The following is a 17,704-nucleotide window of genomic DNA, read 5'->3' on the forward strand; positions in this document are numbered from 1 at the left end:
TGACAAAATGTGGGAAAGTTCAAGGGGACCGAATACTTTTGCCACTGCAAAGGTTTATTTTGTCTAATCTAATCTAATAACTTTAATCTCAGCCAAACTGATTTACTCAGGAACAAATAAAACACTGAAAAAAGTCAAACAATAACATTTTTAGGTTGTCTAAGTCACTTATATATTACGTTTAACCTGAGTAGCGAAAGACCGCGGTGATCTGAACATGATGTGCCGGGAGTTTGCTGTTCTCTGCGGCTCTAGTGACCCTCGAGCTCTCGGCTAGCTATCGAGCTGGTGGGTAACAGACGTCTCAGAAACGTCGGAGCACTTTTGCAAATATGCGATATCTTGATAAACTGAGCAGATATTTAAAGTTTACACAGCTACATTCTCACCTGAAAATATGTTAAAAGTTTATTTTGTGACCCAGAAAGAGTAATAAGAGTAATATTGAAAACTTAGTAGCGACCGCCATTGCCGGAAAGTGGAATTGGATGGGCCACACTATGAATTCTGGGATATGGTGGGCCACGAAGGACACACCCGACCCATCCTTTAATTTTGGGGAAAAAGAGGACGCATTGGTCGGCTGCATTCAGAGGAGTCTATGAATTTGGACAGCCTTCATCGTGTCGCTGTGACGTAATCGGTCTACAAATGCGTCCTCAGGAGGATGCAGCCCATGAATTTGGACACCCCCTATGTTTACTACTGCATAGACACATTGAATTTCCAACACAAGGAAACGACTTTTTGGATAATGTTTTCACCACCAAGGGAGGAGATTACAAAGCCCCCCACCCACTTTGGTGCCTCTGATCACATCACTGTTATGCTAATGCCAGCATACAGGCCCCTGGTCAAAGTCACTAAACCAGTTCGTAAGCAGGTACGTGTGTGGCCAGAAGGACCTGCAATACTGCTTTTCCACCACAGACTGGGAGATCCTTAAACAGGCCGCCACACATGACAACACCACAGACCTGCAGGAATATACAGAAACTGTCATTGGCTACATCTCAAAAGGCATCGATGAGGTCATAGAGACCACTGTCCAGGCCAATCAGAAACCATGGCTCACAGGTGAGGTCTACAGGCTCCTGAGGGTGAGAAATGCAGCCTTGAAAGCTGGGGATGAGGTGAGCCTAACAACATCAAGGGCAAACCTGTCACGTGCATCAGAGAGGTGGAAATGCAGTGCTCCAGGAGGATTTTGCAAAGCTTCAGTGACAGCAGAGATACTCAGAGGCTGTGGCAAGGGATACAGACCATCACAGACTACAAGCCCACTCCTCAGACCGCTGTCGGGTCCACCACATTACCGTAAGAGCTAAGTGAAATTTTCTCTTGCTTTGAGACACAGAACGACACCCCAGCACAGAAGACTCCACCCCCCAACGATCGGGTGGTGACACTATCAACATGCTTGTCAGGACCTGCTGCCATCAGGGAGGAGAATGAAGAGCCTCCGGGCCAGAACAGCTTCATCCAGGTTGTCAGGATGCTGAATTCACTCCCTGCTCTCACACACCAACTCCAGACCTGCATTCATCTTTTTCCTCTGAACCCCCCAAACATACAAACCCTGAGCCACCACCATTGCCCTTTCACTGACTGCCCTACTCCACCATTTGACTCTTAGAACTGAAGACACTTCTCTCATAAGAGGTGAAACATCTTCAAGGAAACTTAAAGAAGTCCAGACGCTTTTCTTTCCAAGCTCCTTAGACTACGGTGACCTGGATGTCTGAGAACCTCCACAGACTGATTTTACAAGAACAACTTGTGTCAAAAATCCCTAACAGTGCCTCTCTGTCACACACACAAATCACTAGAGTTACAAATTTAATAACTTAAAAAACCTCAGAAAAACAGAACTGAGCAAAACAAACAAACAAACAAACAAACAAACAAACCAGAGACCTGGGGCCTGGGGCCTGTTCTTCGTACGTCGCTTACTACATCCAAGATCAAATGACACATCCAAGACCAAACCATCGCGCTAACCGTGAGCTCGCTAATCCGGTTCCCCGAACACACCTGCTGTTGACGATTAGTACAGCTGGACGCAGTAATGTGAAATCACTGGGTGTCGTAAAAGGGGCTACGCATCGATAGTAGAAACATTGATCGGCAACCCGCTGATTGGTCGGCGAAAATGTCGAAGGGGCGCGCTCGGTATTTTCCGGCAGCAGAGCAAGAACTCATGAGTGAGGGATTTCAGGAGTTTCAGAGTTTAATCAGAACGCAAGAGAACACTGCAAAGGCTGCAAAAGCAAGGAGAGAGGGCTGGCAGGAAGTTGCTGACAAATCAAACTCGTAGGTAATTTAATAATAATAATAATAATGGATTGGGTTTATATAGCGCTTTCCAAGGCACCCAAAGCGCTGTACGATACCACTATTCATTCACTCCCACATTCACACACTGGTGGAGGCAGCTACGGTTGTAGCCAGGCTGCCATATCGCGCCATCGGCCCCTCTGGCCAACACCAGTAGGCGGTAGGGTAGATCTATCATATGACACTATATTGTCCAATATCATATGGCATTATATTATATTATAATATGTTATATTATATCCCCTTTCACATTAGAGCCACAACAGGACCCACAAGAACATGGGAACAAGTAAAAGTGGAATACAGGAGTATTCTACAGAATGGTAATATTTATCTCTTAGATTGCTTTTCGTCTCTTGGCAAGGTAATACTGGCCTGTAATACTCTGTTAGTTTGTTCATCACAGCAACCAAGAAAAGGGCAGAGGAAAAAAAGACAGGTGGTGGTCCTGCACCCCCTCGTCAACAAGTTGGTTAAGTAAATAATACCCTCACGGGAATATCGATATCTCTCAATGAGCACACTGTCGCGCTGAGCTAAAGGATCCTGTCTATCCCGCAATATACGCTGAATTCTGAGGACTCTCCTTATCAATTTCCTAAAAAAGGGAAATGTACTATTAACATTCTATTACATGTATGTGATTATTACAGATGTAATTCATATTTCAGAGTAGCAATTGTAAATTACTTCGTGTAATCAAGATGAGAGACCACGGCTATAAAAGCGAAGGTGGATTTGGGAAGTCTGTCGCAGCCATGTCCTGTCCGTATACGCGAGCCACCCATTGCGGAAGGTGCAAGATTGATAAGGAGAGTCCTCAGAATCCAGCGTATATTGCGGGACAGACAGGATCCTTTAGCTCAGCGCGACAGTGTGCTCATAGAGAGATATCGATTTTCCCGTGAGGGTATTATTTACTTAACCAACTTGTTGACGAGGGGGTGCAGGACCACCACCTGTCTTTTGTTGCTCTGCCCTTTTCTTGGTTGCTGTTATAAACAAACAGATTATTCCAGGGTCTCTTTCCAAGAGACTAAAAGCAATATAAGTGATAAATATTACCATTCTGTAGAATATTCTTATATTTCACTTTTACCTGTTCCCATGTTCTAGTGGGTCCTGTCGTGGCTCTAATGTGAAAGAGGATAAAATATAACATATTATAATATAATGTAATATAATATTGGATAATATAGTGTAATATAATAAATCTACCCTACCGCCTACTGGTGTTGGCCAGAGGGGCCGATGGCGCGATATGGCAGCCTGGCTTCTGTCAGTCTGCCCCAGGGCAGCTGTGGCTACAACTGTAGCTGCCTCCACCAGTGTGTGAATGTGAGAGTGAATGAATAGTGGCATTGTAAAGCGCTTTGGGTGCCTTGAAAAGCGCTATATCAATCCACTCCATTATTATTGTTATTATTAAATTACTTACGAGTTTAATTTGTCAGCAACTTCCTGCCAGCCCTCGCTCCTTGCTTTTGCAGCCTTTGCAGTGTTCCCTTGCGTTCTGATTAAACTCTGAAACTCCTGAAATCCCTCACTCAAGAGTTCTTGCTCTGCTGCCGAAAAATACCGAGCCGAGCGCGCTCCTTCGACATTTTCGCCGACCAATCAGAGGGTTGCCGATCAATGTTTCTACTATCGATGTGTAGCCCCTTTTACGACACCCAGTGATCTCACATTACTTCATCCAGCTGTACTAATCGTCAACAGCAGGTGTGTTCGGAGAACCGGATTAGCGAGCTCACGGTTAGCGCGATGATTTGGTCTTGGATGTGTCATTTGATCTTGGATGTAGTAAGCGAGGTACGAAGAACGGACCCCAGGTAAGAACATTGTTGAGGTTTAAATTTATAATCTTAAATACTTATATGCTGATTATATTGCTTTATAAGAAAGGCCCAAATCTGAGTACACTCTGTGCCGACGGGACTGACAGGAAATTACATGCTTTTGCAGGCGAAAAGTGAAACTAAGCAGAGTGTTTGGTCGAAACTTAAAGTGTGTGTGATGTCTATATAAATGACTAGGCTTGCTGTTTTGTGCTTCAGACCTGGGGTTGTGTGTTCAGGTCTCCATATCCGGATATGTAAAATAAAGATAATCTTTTAAAGTAAAAAGACCACTTTTGAGCCGTGTCTTTTTGGCCATAACGAATACCAAAAGAACCGGAATTTAATAACATTAAAACCAAACAATAAATGAGCAAAGTAGTGCATGATAAATATAGATGAGAAATACAAAGTGCAATATAGAAACACTGGGTAAAAAGAAATGAACAATTAAAAAGGAGGATAAAAGATGTGAGCAGTAGTTAAACAGTAGAAATAAATATATAATAAACAAATAAAAATAGATAATAAATGAAAGCCAGGTCTGAAAGGTGAGTTTGGCTTTAAAAGCATGAAAACACACTGCTGTCTTCAGGAAGGCTGCTCCAGTAACTTTCTATGCTCGCTTCGAGGCTGCAGCTAAGGACTCCAACAATGCTAGTGCTAGCGGCGCTAACGGCTGTAGACAGGAAGATACTGCCAGCACCGGAAACGTGCTCGTCATCTCCGAGCATGAAGTAAGGAGAGCCTTCAAGAGAGTGAACACCAGGAAAGCAGCAGGACCAGACGGCATCCCAGGTCATATCCTAAGAGACTGCGCATACCAGCTAGCTCCTGTGTTCACTGAGATATTCAACATCTCTTTATCTCAGTCGGTGATCCCCACATGCTTCAAAGAGTCCATCATTGTTCCTGTCCCGAAGAAACCCCACCCTGCTTCTCTCAATGACTATCGCCCTGTAGCCCTCACCTCAGTAGTGATGAAGTGTTTTGAACGCCTGGTCAGAGACTTCATCATTTCTTCACCACCAGACACACTGGACCCACTACAGTTCGCTTACCGTCCAAATCGTTCCACAGACGATGCCATCTCTCATCTCCTCCACACATCACTTACTCACTTGGACACTAGAAGGGGGAATTATGTTATCCCATGGGGATCAATAAAGTATCCATTATTATTATTATTATTATAGACTACAGCTCTGCATTTAACACCATAATTCCCTCCACACTCACCACCAAGCTGGAGCATCTGGGACTCAGCTCATCTATGTGTCAGTGGATCTCCAACTTCCTAACTGGCAGACCACAGGCAGTAAGGATGGGCCGACATGTCTCAGCCTCCACCACTCTCAGCACTGGAGCCCCCCAGGGGTGTGTTCTGAGCCCCCTGCTGTACTCTTTGTACACATATGACTGTGTGGCCACTACCAGCTCCACCACCATCATCAAGTTTGCTGACGACACCGTCGTGGTGGGCCTGATCTCTGATAACAACGAGACGGCCTACCTGAAGGAGATTAGGAATCTGGAGAACTGGTGCCAGAGGAACAACCTCCTTCTAAACATCAGTAAGACAAAGGAGCTGATAGTGGACTTCAGCACTAAGCAGGAGAGGAACTACCAGACCCCCGTCATCAACGAGTGCCCAGTGGAGAGAGTGGACAACTTCAAATACCTCGGAGTTCACATCACGCAGGACCTGTCATGGTCCTGTCACATCAACACCGTGGTGAAAAAGGCCCAACAGCGTCTCTACCACCTCAGACGCTCGAGAGACTTCCTTTTTTTTTTTTTTTGTCCCGTTTGGATCTTTAGCCATCAGAATTGTTGTCTTAAGGCCAAGAAAGATGCCAAGCGGATTTATTTTACCAAGTGGATCATCATGGCCTTGCCATATTGGTCCATTTGATTGACCTTTATTATAATTATGAATTTATTTTATTTTCAGTTGCTACAAGCGGGACAGACATGACTGTGGGATAGGACAGGGGGAAAGAATGAAAGAAAGAGAGGGAGAGAAAAAAAGAAAACCAAAGGGGAGAAGAGACGGTGAGAAGGGGGGGAAGAGAGAAAAAAACAAACAAACAAAAAAAACAAAACTCCTGGGTCACCTGTATGGAGAAAAAAAAAACAGAGGAGAAAGCAAACAACAAAGAGCAACATAATAAGAAAAAAAAAGCACCATCACAATAAACTAGCTAGCAGTAGATATCGATAGTTACTAAATAATAAACGATATTGTGCAGCACGCAAGATAGCCAGCGCACAGTGTGCTTTGAGGCAGCAGCCAAGAAAGCTGTAGTCCGCGTCTATGAATACCCATGTGTACACCTGTGTGCATACCTGTGTGGATCAGCATGCTTGCATTCCAAAGGTTTCTCCATGTAATGATCTGCTAGGGAGTGTGGGGAGCCACAGCCCTGTCCTCTATGGTATCAAGCAGGTATGGAGGAGATCAAAACTCCAGACATCCAGAGGCCCCCAGAACACAAGAGACCAAGGAAGACCCACAGAGGGGCAGCCGCGCCACTGTCCCAGTAAGAGCTAAGGAGAGTCCCAGATGAGGGCTCATTCAGCAGCCGCGGAGCAGAAGCCAGGGGGAGTTGCAGTGACGCGCCCGTGAGCTCCGCCGGCAGCCAGCTGTGCCTGAGTGACCGAGCGAGCCGCCAAGGAGTGAGCCGGTGTGTACCCGGACGCCGCTTGAGAGACTTCCAACTGCCCTCCAAGGTGCTCAGGAACTTTTACTCGTGCACCATAGAGAGCATCCTGACGGGAAACATCTTAACCTGGTTCGGGAACAGCACCATGCAGGACAGACGAGCTCTACAGAGGGTTGTGCGATCAGCTGAGCGCACCATCCGCTCCGAGCTCCCTGACCTGCACTCAATCTACAGCAGGTGGTGCTGGACCAAGGCCAGGAAGATTGTGAAGGACCTCAGCCATCCCAACAACAGACTGTTCTCTCTGTTGAGGTCAGGAAAGCGATTCCGCTCCCTGAAGACCAACACAGAGAGACTGAGGAGGAGCTTCTTCCCGCAGGCGATACGGTCTCTCAATCACACCACCACACAGTACTGACCCACACATATAGTTCTTACACACACACTGGACTTTCTGGACATTGTTTTCACTTCATCACTTAAATCACTTTAAGCATATTTGCACTGCACAAGACATAATGTGGATTGCACAACACTGGACACTATATTCTTCATTTCAAGCTAATACTTGTACAGCTGCTGTTATTGTGTATATATTTATTTATATTTCTTCATACATTCTTATATAGTTCTATATTGTGTATTTTGTTGTACAGTTATTTTATTTTCAACTTTAATTTATGTATTTTATCTTATTCTTTCCCAGTTAAATTTACCCTTCATTCTAATTTGTGTTGTACAGTTATTTCATTTTTAACCTTAATTTATATTTTATTCCTTCCTAGTTAAATTTACCCTTTTTAATTTTTCATATTTATTTCCTATCTTATTCATAGCCTTTTCCTTTTTTGTTTTCTTTAGGTCACGAGCAGTTGTCCAAGCATTTCACTACATATCGTACTGTGTATGACTGTGTACGTGACAAATAAAATTTGAATTTGAATTTGAATTTGAATTTGAATTTGAAAGTCATCTACATGTGGGTTTAGTTCTGACTTTAGGGACAAGTAAAAAAATAAAATAAAATAAAAACATCTGTCCAGACAACCTGACAGTCAAAAATATAAACTCAGGAACTTAAAAGGAAAATTGTGCTGACTTTGAACGTCCACATCAAGATAAACTTACAGATTTAAGAGTCAAAAAGTGTCAAAAAGTCTGTATCCTTACCTGAGAGTTTCAAGTTTACAGTCAGGACTCTTTAGTCCAACACACAGCAAATCCAATCCTGAATCCTGCAGCTTGTTCAAGCTCAGGTCCAGCTCTCTCAGATGATTGGATGGGGAGCTGAGAATTTCAGACAAAGCTTCAAAGCTTCTTTTTGAGAGTTTACAATCTCTCAGCCTGAGGAAGAATAACAATGGAGACATATTATTTTATTCATCTAGCATTATTAAACATATTTGTTCATAGATTCACTTACAGCACTTTCTTGGAGGCTTTGACCACTGGCAGCAGCTTCAAAAATGCCTTCTCTGAACGGGAGTATTTCTTCAGGTCGAACTCATCTAGATCTGATGACAGTAAGATGAAGACCAGAGCCGACCACTGAGCAGGAGACAGTTGATCTGTGGAGAGACGTCCTGATCTCAGGGACTGTTGGATCTCCTCCACTAGAGAACGATCATCCAGTTCATTCAGACAGTGGAACAGGTTGATGCTTTTCTCTGCAGACAGTTTCCCACTGAGCTTCTTCTTGATGTACTGGACTGTTTCCTGATTGGTCTGTGAGCTACTTCCTGTCTGTGTCAGCATGCATAGAAGATCCTGATTGGTCTGCAGTGAAAGACCCAGGAGGAAGCGGAGGAACAAGTCCAGGTGTCCATTTGGACTCTCTAAGGCTTTGTCCACAGCACTCTGGTAGAAGTCTTTTACAGTAAGTGTTTTCTGGAAGATTTTAAAGCGAGGAGATTGTTTCTTAAGCAGGTTGACTCCAGAGTTGATGAAGGTCAGATAGACATGAAGAGCAGCAAAGAACTCCTGAATGCTCAGATGGATGAAACAGTAAACGACACCGGTGAACATGTGACACTCATCAGCTTTAAAGATCTGTGTGAACACTCCTGAGTACACTGAGGCTGCTCTGATATCGATGCCACACTCTGTCAGGTCTGATTTATAGAAGATCAGGTTTCCTTTCTGCAGCTGATCAAAGGCCAGTTTTCCCAGAGACTCAATGATCTTCCTGCATGACTCTGTCTCAGCTCCTCCATCATACTTGATGTCCTTCGTTTTTAGGTGAAATAGCACAAGGCGTAGGTAGAGCTCTGTGAGAGTCTTAGGCAGATCTTGACTCTCTTTGTTCTTCATGACAAACTCCAGAACTGTAGCAGTGATCCAGCAGAAGACTGGGATGTGGCACATGATGTGGAGGCTTCGTGATGTCTTGATGTGGGAGATGATGCTGCTGGCCTGCTCCGAATCTCCGAATCTCTTCCTGAAGTACTCCTCCTTCTGTGGGTCAGTGAACCCTCTGACTTCTGTCACCATGTCAACAATGTCACAAAGGATCTTATTGGCTGCTGCAGGTCGTGTGGTTATCCAGAGGCGAGCAGAGGGAAGCAGTTTCCCCCTGATGAGGTTTATCAGCAGCACATCCACTGAGGTGGACTTTCTAGGGTCAGTCAGGATTGTAGTTTTGTGGAAGTCCAGAGGAGGTCGACACTCATCCAGACCATCAAAGATGAACACAACCTGGAAGTCTTCAAAGATGTAGATTCCTGCTTTTTTGGTTTCAGTAAAGAAGTGATGAACAAGTTCCACCAAGCTGAACTTTTCCTCTTTCAGCAGATTCAGCTCTCTGAAAGTGAATGGAAACATGAACTGGATGTCCTGGTTGGCTTTGTCTTCAGCCCAGTCCAGAGTGAACTTCTGTGTTAGGACTGTTTTCCCAATGCCAGCCACTCCCATTGTCAGCACTGTTCTGATTGGTTTATCTCTTCCAGGTGGGAGTTTAAAGATGTCTTCTTGTCTGATGGTTGTTTCTGGTCTGTCTGGTTTCCTGGATGCTGTTTCAATCTGTCTGACCTCATGTTCATCATTGACCTCTGCAGTCCCTCCCCCTGTGATATAGAGCTCTGTGTAGATCTGACTCAGGAGGGTCGGGTTTTCTGTTGTAGAAATCCCCTCGAGCACACACTGGAACTTCTGCTTCAGGTCTGACTTGAGTTTGAGCTGACACTCAGTGAGAATCTCTGCATGAATAAACAGCAAATGACACAAATGAGAAAACTGCATTCTGGTTACTGTGGTTATGTGTTCAGTTCACTGGACTCTTGGTGTCATGATCCGAGTGAGTCTGAGTAACTTTCCACAGCATCAGCTCTCCTCGCCTGGGTGGAGCCCTCCTCACTCCTCCGTGCTCCTCACCTGTTGCCAATTACTCCGGCAGTATCTATGAGCAGCACTCACAATGAACCTTCTCCAGATTGTGTGCTTACCACAGTCAGTTCTCTGCCTCACATTTTGTCTTGTGCTCCTCAGCTTGTTTCGCGTAACCCTCTTTTCCTGTTCCCTAGTCGGCACCTGGATACATCTTCCAACTCTCGCCATAAGTCACGCCTCAGGATTCTGGCCTGCCACTGCTGGGAAAACTCACTCTTGCAAACTGCCATCCTCACCTGCCTGCCTCCCTGTGCACCCACATCTCACTCTGTACCCAGATTTAATTCATCTCCTCCTCCAGCTGATCTCCACCTGCAGCCACGTAACACCTCTTAGTTTTTAAATCTTGGACTCATTCACTACACTGTGGACCACTCTGATTATTATCTCCTTTGTTCCAGTGATCCTGGATAGTTTCTATTCGCCCGATTCTGCCCCTGTTGTTCCTTTGACCTGCCTCAGCTTATGTTCTGGCCTCAGCTCTGCACTTCTCATAATACCTCGCTTGCTGTTGAATTTAGCCGTGATTCAGCTTTCTCCGTCAAGAAATCTAGTAAAATACATTTCTGTTAAAAGTCACTCAGCCTCCGTTTTTTGGTTCTGTGCTTGACTCCATTCCTTTTCATGAGCCATTGAGCCCTGACACTTGGGTTATAACTGAGGGCAGGTTTTATAGAGACACATTCGATTTAATTGTGTTTATTTATACAGCACCAAATCAATACTAGCAACATTTCACATATTACATAAACAACACTATGGAGCCAGTAATGAATAAATATGTAGAATAAATGAAAGAATTTCAAGTATAAAAGTTTTTTTTTTAATTCCTCCAAATAACAACAACAGTCACCCCAATGTGCTTTATATTGTAAGATAAAGAACCTACAATAATACAACAGAAAAAAAAAAACAAATATCTTTTTGGGTCCTGAAAACTGAAGGCTCTGCCTCCCATTCTACTTTTAAATACTCTGTGAACAACAAGTAGGCCTGCAGAGCGAGAGCGAAGTGCTGTAACAGGGTCATATGGTACTACAAGGTCATTAAGATAAGATGGGGCCTGATTATTTAAGACCTTGTATGTGAGGAGCAGGATTTTGAATTCTGGATTTAACAGGAAGCCAATGAAGGGAAGCCAAAACAGGAGAAATCTGCTCTCTCTTTCTAGTCCCTGTCAGGACTCTTGCTGCAGCATTTTGGATTAGCTGAAGGCTTTTCAGGGAATTTTTTGGACATCCTGATAATAATGAATTACAGTCGTCCAGCCTGGAAGTAATAAATGCATCAATTAGTTTTTCAGAGTCTCTCTGAGACAGGATATTTCTAAATTTAGAGATGTTGCACAAATGGAAGAAAGCAGTCTTACATGTTTGTTTAATATGTGCGTTGAAGGACATGTCCTGGTCAAAAATGACTCCAAGGTTCCTCACAGTGTTACTGGAGGCCAAGGTAATGCCATCCAGAGTAATAATCTGCTTAGATACCATATTTCTAAGATTTTCAGGGCCGAGTACAATAACCTCAGTTTTATCTGTATTAAGAAACAGAAAGTTAGCGGCCATCCAGGTCTTTATGTCTTTAAGACGTTCCTGCAGTTTAATTGGTGTGTGTTATCTGACTTCATGGACAGATGGAGCTGGGTATCATCTGCATAGCAGTGTAAATGTATGCTATGTCTTCTAATGACACTACCTAAGGGAAGCTTGGTAATGGGAGCGTTGCCAGCAGAAGGCTGAAGTGGAATCTCCAAGAAAGCTGCAGAAGAAAAAACATGAGCTGAAATGGTGGATTTCAGTCAAATAAGGAGAACTGTGGCTTTCCTCCAACCTTTGACCAATCACCTTAGTGTCCTGTTTATCAACCATAATAAAAAGCATTTACTGTCTGGGCATTTTTTTGTTTGGGTCTCCAAACAGCAGAAAGAAATGGCAGCCATTTTTTTAACTTTACCTTCAACTGGTAAATAGATTTAAGAAATAGCACTTTGATCATATTTGTGACGTGTCCCAAACTGTTGTTGTCGCCTCATTTATGTTGATAAAACAGCTCTAAAACCAATCTGACAATATAAATCTGTAAAATGGGCAGAAAACCTGCTGCTGGTCCCATTTTAATCAAACCAACCCAAAGAGCAGATATTCATGTGTACACAGGAGGTTATTTGTGCAGATGCATAAAACAAACTGTTGGCTTTCTGCAGTCTCTCACTCCTGAAAGTGTTGGCAAGTGTTTTGGATTTATTATTTATATGGATTTTAATGGCACCTGTGTAATGTTAACTAAGGTTTTTATTGTTTATGTATTTTTTGTTTAGTCATTCCCTGACTTACCTGTGGGTTCTGGGATGGTTTTATTTAAATTCTCCAACAGATCATTCTTGTTTATCCTCCCCAAAAGATTTTTAGTGACTTCAAAAGTGTTGATAGAGTAGGTATCAAACATCAGATCCACTATGTCCGTCCTCTCTGCATTCTCCAGTTTACTCACTGGGATTGCTGGTAAACCTTCTACAGACCCGTTCTTCAGATGCCACTTAAATTTTTCAAAGTCATCACGTCCCAAATCCTCCAAAGTCCCCAGAAGGATTTCTTTAGGTGTCGTCATCTTTTACCCTGTAAGGACCCGATAAACAAAGACTGTAACAACAGCTGGAGAGGTAATTGTCTGATTTATCAGAATTTAACTTGATTCTAACAGCAGTTCATCACAATAAATTTCTTAGGCTCAGAATGCAACAAAATTGCACATGAAGAAGCACATAGAGAAGTATCCAAGTAACACTTTGCTACAATATAAAACAAACTATTATAAATAAAGAAAATATATATAAACTAAATATATACACTACCCGTCAAACGTTTTAGAACAGCCCAATTTTTCCAGTGTTTTTGTCACGGTTTGCGAGCCGTGTGTAAATTATTAAAGGACCCTTTATGCAGGCAGCTCAGATGCAAGTGAGTTTATTCATCACATGGTGATACAAACAGAAATGGCAAAGGTGAGCATGGAAACTAAGCAAAAACCTAAAAACTAATAGTACACGAATATGAAGAAGTACACGAAGGGAAGACGAAAACACGGAACACAAGGGGTGGGAGCAAAGCACCACAACACATCACTATATAGACAGTTACACAGAGGGAGACACAGAAGGCAACAACACAGGGCGGAACAAATGGACAGAGAAGACTAAACACAGAACAGAGCGCACAGAGAAACAAGGGGGGCAGGGAATCAAAACCTAGGAAGCATAGAATAACTCACAAACTAAACTGGCATAACACAAAAATCACAAAGAACTGAAACCACTAGCTCAGGAGACCCAGGACCCTGACAGATACGCAGACAAACCAGCAACTAACAGAGGCAAACACAAGGCTTAAATACACAGAGGGATAACGAGGGAATGAGACACAGAAGGAGGACACAGCTGGGAGTGATTGACAAGACGAGACAGAGGAAATGCAAACTAAACACACTGACATGAGACACGGACCTTCACAACAAAGCAGGAAATACAAAGACTGAACTTAGAGGTACAACAAAACACAGAACCAAAACGTAAGAATAAACAAAGACACATCATGAAATCAAAGATTAACAATACAAAACAGAAAACACTGAGTCACAGACCCAGGATCGTGACAGTTTTATTGAAAATATCCTTTTTATTTCTCATTGCACTCTGAAATGAAAGCATAGTACAAATAAGCAGTTGGAGTTAAAAATAAATCATGAAACACATTTATAGACCAAAGTTTATTCTAAACGTTTGACTGAACACACCCGTGGCTTCTGTCTACAATAGAAATCAAATATTCTCCCATATCTGTAGCAGATGTTCCCGTAAATGTGGACCTTGTAATAATAATAATAATAATAATAACTTTATTTATAAAGCGCTTTCAAACAAAGTGCTGTACAACTAAAGAGATAAATAAAATAAAAGCGATACATAGCAATACAGGTAAAAGACACAATACAAGTTAAAAACAATAAAAATGTAAAAACTAAAAGCCATAGAATTAAGACATGTAGGATCGGGTGAACAAATGTGTCTTCAACTTGGTTTTAAAAACCTCCACAGAGCAGCCTGCCGAATATCTTGTGGGAGGTTGTTCCACAGAAACGGGGCATGAAAAGAAAAAGCTCTCCAATTGTCTTTTTTCTGGCTCTAAGAACTTTTAGAAGACCAGAGTCCTGAGATCGGAGAGCACGAGATGGAACATAAAGGTGTAAAAGGTCGGAGAGGTATGAAGGTGCCAATCCGTTTAAAGCCTGACAAGGTAGCCAGTGAAGAGATCTCAGAACAGGGGTAATGTGCTCAAATTTCCCAGTTCTTGTTAAAATGCGAGCAGCTGCATTTTGCACCAACGCCAGAATCTCAGGTTAAACCTCACAAAACTTTAACAACCACCAAACAGCTGAAACAGTAAATGAGAGCAGGAACACGGATTCTGCACAAAGACGTAAACACAAAGCTCAGAGCCGCCGACACATCAGAATCAGTGAGATGTCGCCTTTCTCACCCGATGGCACGGACACGGTCGGGGCTGAAAGCCGACAGCTCGCTGATTCTGATGTTTCGGCGGCTCCGAGCTTTGTGTTTACGTCCTTTTTACGCTGATTCTAAAGCTGTTAGTTTTATCTCTCTCCAAACAATATTGACTGAACCAGCAGCAAAAGAAGATCCAAACTACGCTTCACATAAACATCGTCATGAACTCACTCTGACTTTTGCTGTTTTGCTTCCACCAGGATAAAATCACACATCATGCACAGCTCTCTCTCTCTCTCTCTCTCTCTCTCACACACAGTTTCCTGTCTAAAAATCTGTTTTCTGCATTATTTGCTTGCTTGTTACGCACAAGTCTACCGTTGTTTACAGCGCTGTCGGCCGCTGTTTTTTTCCTTTTACTTACTTCCAAAAAGAAAACCTAATTTCTGCCGTTCAACAGGCTTCTGAACAAATTTAAACTTTTTAAAATTATGCAAATTGCAAAACGCTGTGTCTGTCATAAAACCGCTGTAACTTCAGAGGTAATGTTCATATGTCGATTAATGGTTTTCTTTCGTTTTTGATCTACTGTAGAATATTTTTATAAAACCACCTTCATGTTTTTCTGTTTTATCTTCAGCTACTTTGACACAAAGGCCTCTGCTGTGATGCTCACACCTTTGATAAAGTCTTGCGAGTGTCAGCTTCCTTTTTATAGATACAAAAATATGTAAATGTACTGATCTGAATTATAATATTTCTGACTGTCTGAGGCAAAATTTCCCAGATTCAAATCGAATTGAATCGAATCGTGGATCGAATTGATTCAGGACCTTGTGAATCGGAATCAAATCGATTCTAGAATTCAGTGTCGATACCCTGCCCTATTTGCGACCATGTCAACATCCAGTCCAGGCTTTTTCAAGATTGGTACTACCACAGCTGATTTAAAACATTCAGGAAAGACTCAATGAAGTATTTAAAAGAAACAGGTTGTAGGGTCCTAATGCTGACCACAGTTCCTTTATAGCCCAGGCTGGTAGAGGATCCAAAGAACAGGTTGTACATCGAGCTGCTTTTACAACCTTACTTAATCCAGAAAGGGAAATAGAGATGGACCGATGCGATATTACGTATCGGTCCATCTCTATTTCTATTAATTTACGTCAGTATCAATACTGATTTTGTATGTATTTTGAAGGATTTGAACCAAAGGCAAAAAATACCATGAGCAAAAAATGGCAGTCATGATTATAAAATAGGGAGGTTTCTTTTTTTTTAACATAGATTAAACTCGTTAAATAAAACAACAAGTTTATGAGCTTTCTTGTTATTCACAAGTTTCAGCGATTTAGCCCAGAGTCTAAAGTCATTCAGCCATCTGTTTATACATGGTTTAGCTTTAAAGTATCTGCATTTGTGAAGAAAAAATTTTCCCATTAACAAAATCGTCCTAATCAACAGGTCAAAATCTGCATTCTCAGCAAGTATTCCAAACTTTATTACTGTCACCGTCAAATGTGGTAACTGAATTCTCCTGGACTGTAGCCAGGTCCACATGTCAGTCCAGAAGGAGTGCACTGATTCACAGTAGAAAAACAAGTGATCCAGACTTTCAATATCATTTTCACAAAATGTGCAGGCGTTCACATCTAAGTTAAATTTCCGTCTTAAGAATTCATTGGTTGGATAAACCTCATTAATGATTTTAAAGTGAACCTCTTTTACTTTAGGGGAAAGAGGAAGTGAAATATACTTTTTTCTTATCGCCTTAACCTCCATGGTCTCAAATTCTTTAAGGATATAATTTCTTTTAACCAGATTAGGGCAAATGTCGTTGATCAAAATATTCCTGATCACTTTGTTTGTAAACCTGCTGTCACCAAATTCAGCTCCAGCTATGCAGAGCTGCCTCAGTCCAGGAGAAATTTTAGAGTGCACAATATCTTCTTTTATCCTTAATCTCAAAGGGACTGGAATGGCTTTCACTAGGGATTTATATCTGTTAGCAGTACATCTTACATCAAATTTCTCACAAAACGTCTCATGTTTTAATAAGACCCCATTATCATCTGTAAAATGAGCTACAGCCCAAATCCCTTTAGATCTCCATTCATCCATGTACACAGATTTCCTACACAAACGGATATACCTGTTGTTCCATATAGGGGTATTGTGAGGAGTAAAGTTGTTTGTAGATTAATTTCCAGTAGAGAAGGACCTGCTGATGGAAAGCTGAGAGTTTAACAGGTAACGAACTGCAATCAAAGTCACAACGTAACAAAAAGTCTATTCCACCCATTTTGCCAAAAATCACACTGGGAATAATGTTCCAAAAGGAATTTTTGTTCCTAATGAAAGATCTTAACCATTTCAGTTTTAGTACACCATTCATAACATCAAAGTCAATGGCATTAGCCCCTCCCTCTTCATAATTCTTAATCATATCATTTTTCTTTATATAATGACATTTGTTCCTCCATATGAACCTAAAATTAAGATTATTTATAGATTTAATTAGTTTTGGAGATATGGGCAGAGAAAAGGCTGGATAGATTAGTCTGGACAGACTGTCCATTTTGGTTAGCAAGATTCTCCCAAACAGAGTTATGTCCCTTTGCAGCCACCTGTTTAAAATAGACTTACACTTTTCTATATTGGCACAGATATTCTTATTTTCTGTTGATGTCTTATCCTTGCAAATTACAATGCCCAGATACTTAACCTCTTTTTTTGATCTGTATATTATCTATTGCTTGCAGGGTACACTCATGCAGAGCTAGAATTTCTTATTCATTAATATTCAGCTGTAGGCCAGAAGCTTTGGAGAAGTGGTTGATCGCCTGTAAGGCTAAAGGAATCTGGTCCTCATTTTTTAAAAACAGGGTGGTATCATCTGCGAGCTGACTGATTATTATCTGTTCACCCATCACAGTTAACCCCTCAATGTGACTGTTTTTAATCAAAATAGACAACAG

At 42.1% G+C, this 17,704-nt stretch overlaps 2 protein-coding genes across 2 annotated transcripts in view; both read right to left on the minus strand.

Annotated features, from left to right (window-relative positions):
• LOC112432436 (protein NLRC3) overlaps positions 1 to 17,704 on the minus strand; it is a 3,307,575-nt gene that overhangs the window by 1,402,119 nt on the left and 1,887,752 nt on the right. The gene's annotated exons all lie outside the window — the stretch shown is intronic.
• The window catches only part of LOC143415793 (NLR family CARD domain-containing protein 3-like), a 29,780-nt gene that overhangs the window by 10,251 nt on the left and 1,825 nt on the right, over positions 1 to 17,704 (minus strand). The window contains exons 2-4 of the mRNA XM_076881204.1: positions 12,559 to 12,840; positions 8,265 to 10,035; positions 8,012 to 8,185 (exon numbers count right to left, since the gene is read on the minus strand). Coding sequence (XP_076737319.1) covers positions 8,012 to 8,185; positions 8,265 to 10,035; positions 12,559 to 12,832 — 2,219 coding nt within the window. The 5' untranslated portion in view covers positions 12,833 to 12,840. The remainder of the gene's footprint in view (positions 1 to 8,011; positions 8,186 to 8,264; positions 10,036 to 12,558; positions 12,841 to 17,704) is intronic.

The sequence above is a fragment of the Maylandia zebra genome, unplaced genomic scaffold (genome assembly GCF_041146795.1).
Source record: "Maylandia zebra isolate NMK-2024a unplaced genomic scaffold, Mzebra_GT3a scaffold03, whole genome shotgun sequence".
Classification (NCBI taxonomy): Eukaryota; Metazoa; Chordata; class Actinopteri; order Cichliformes; family Cichlidae; genus Maylandia; species Maylandia zebra.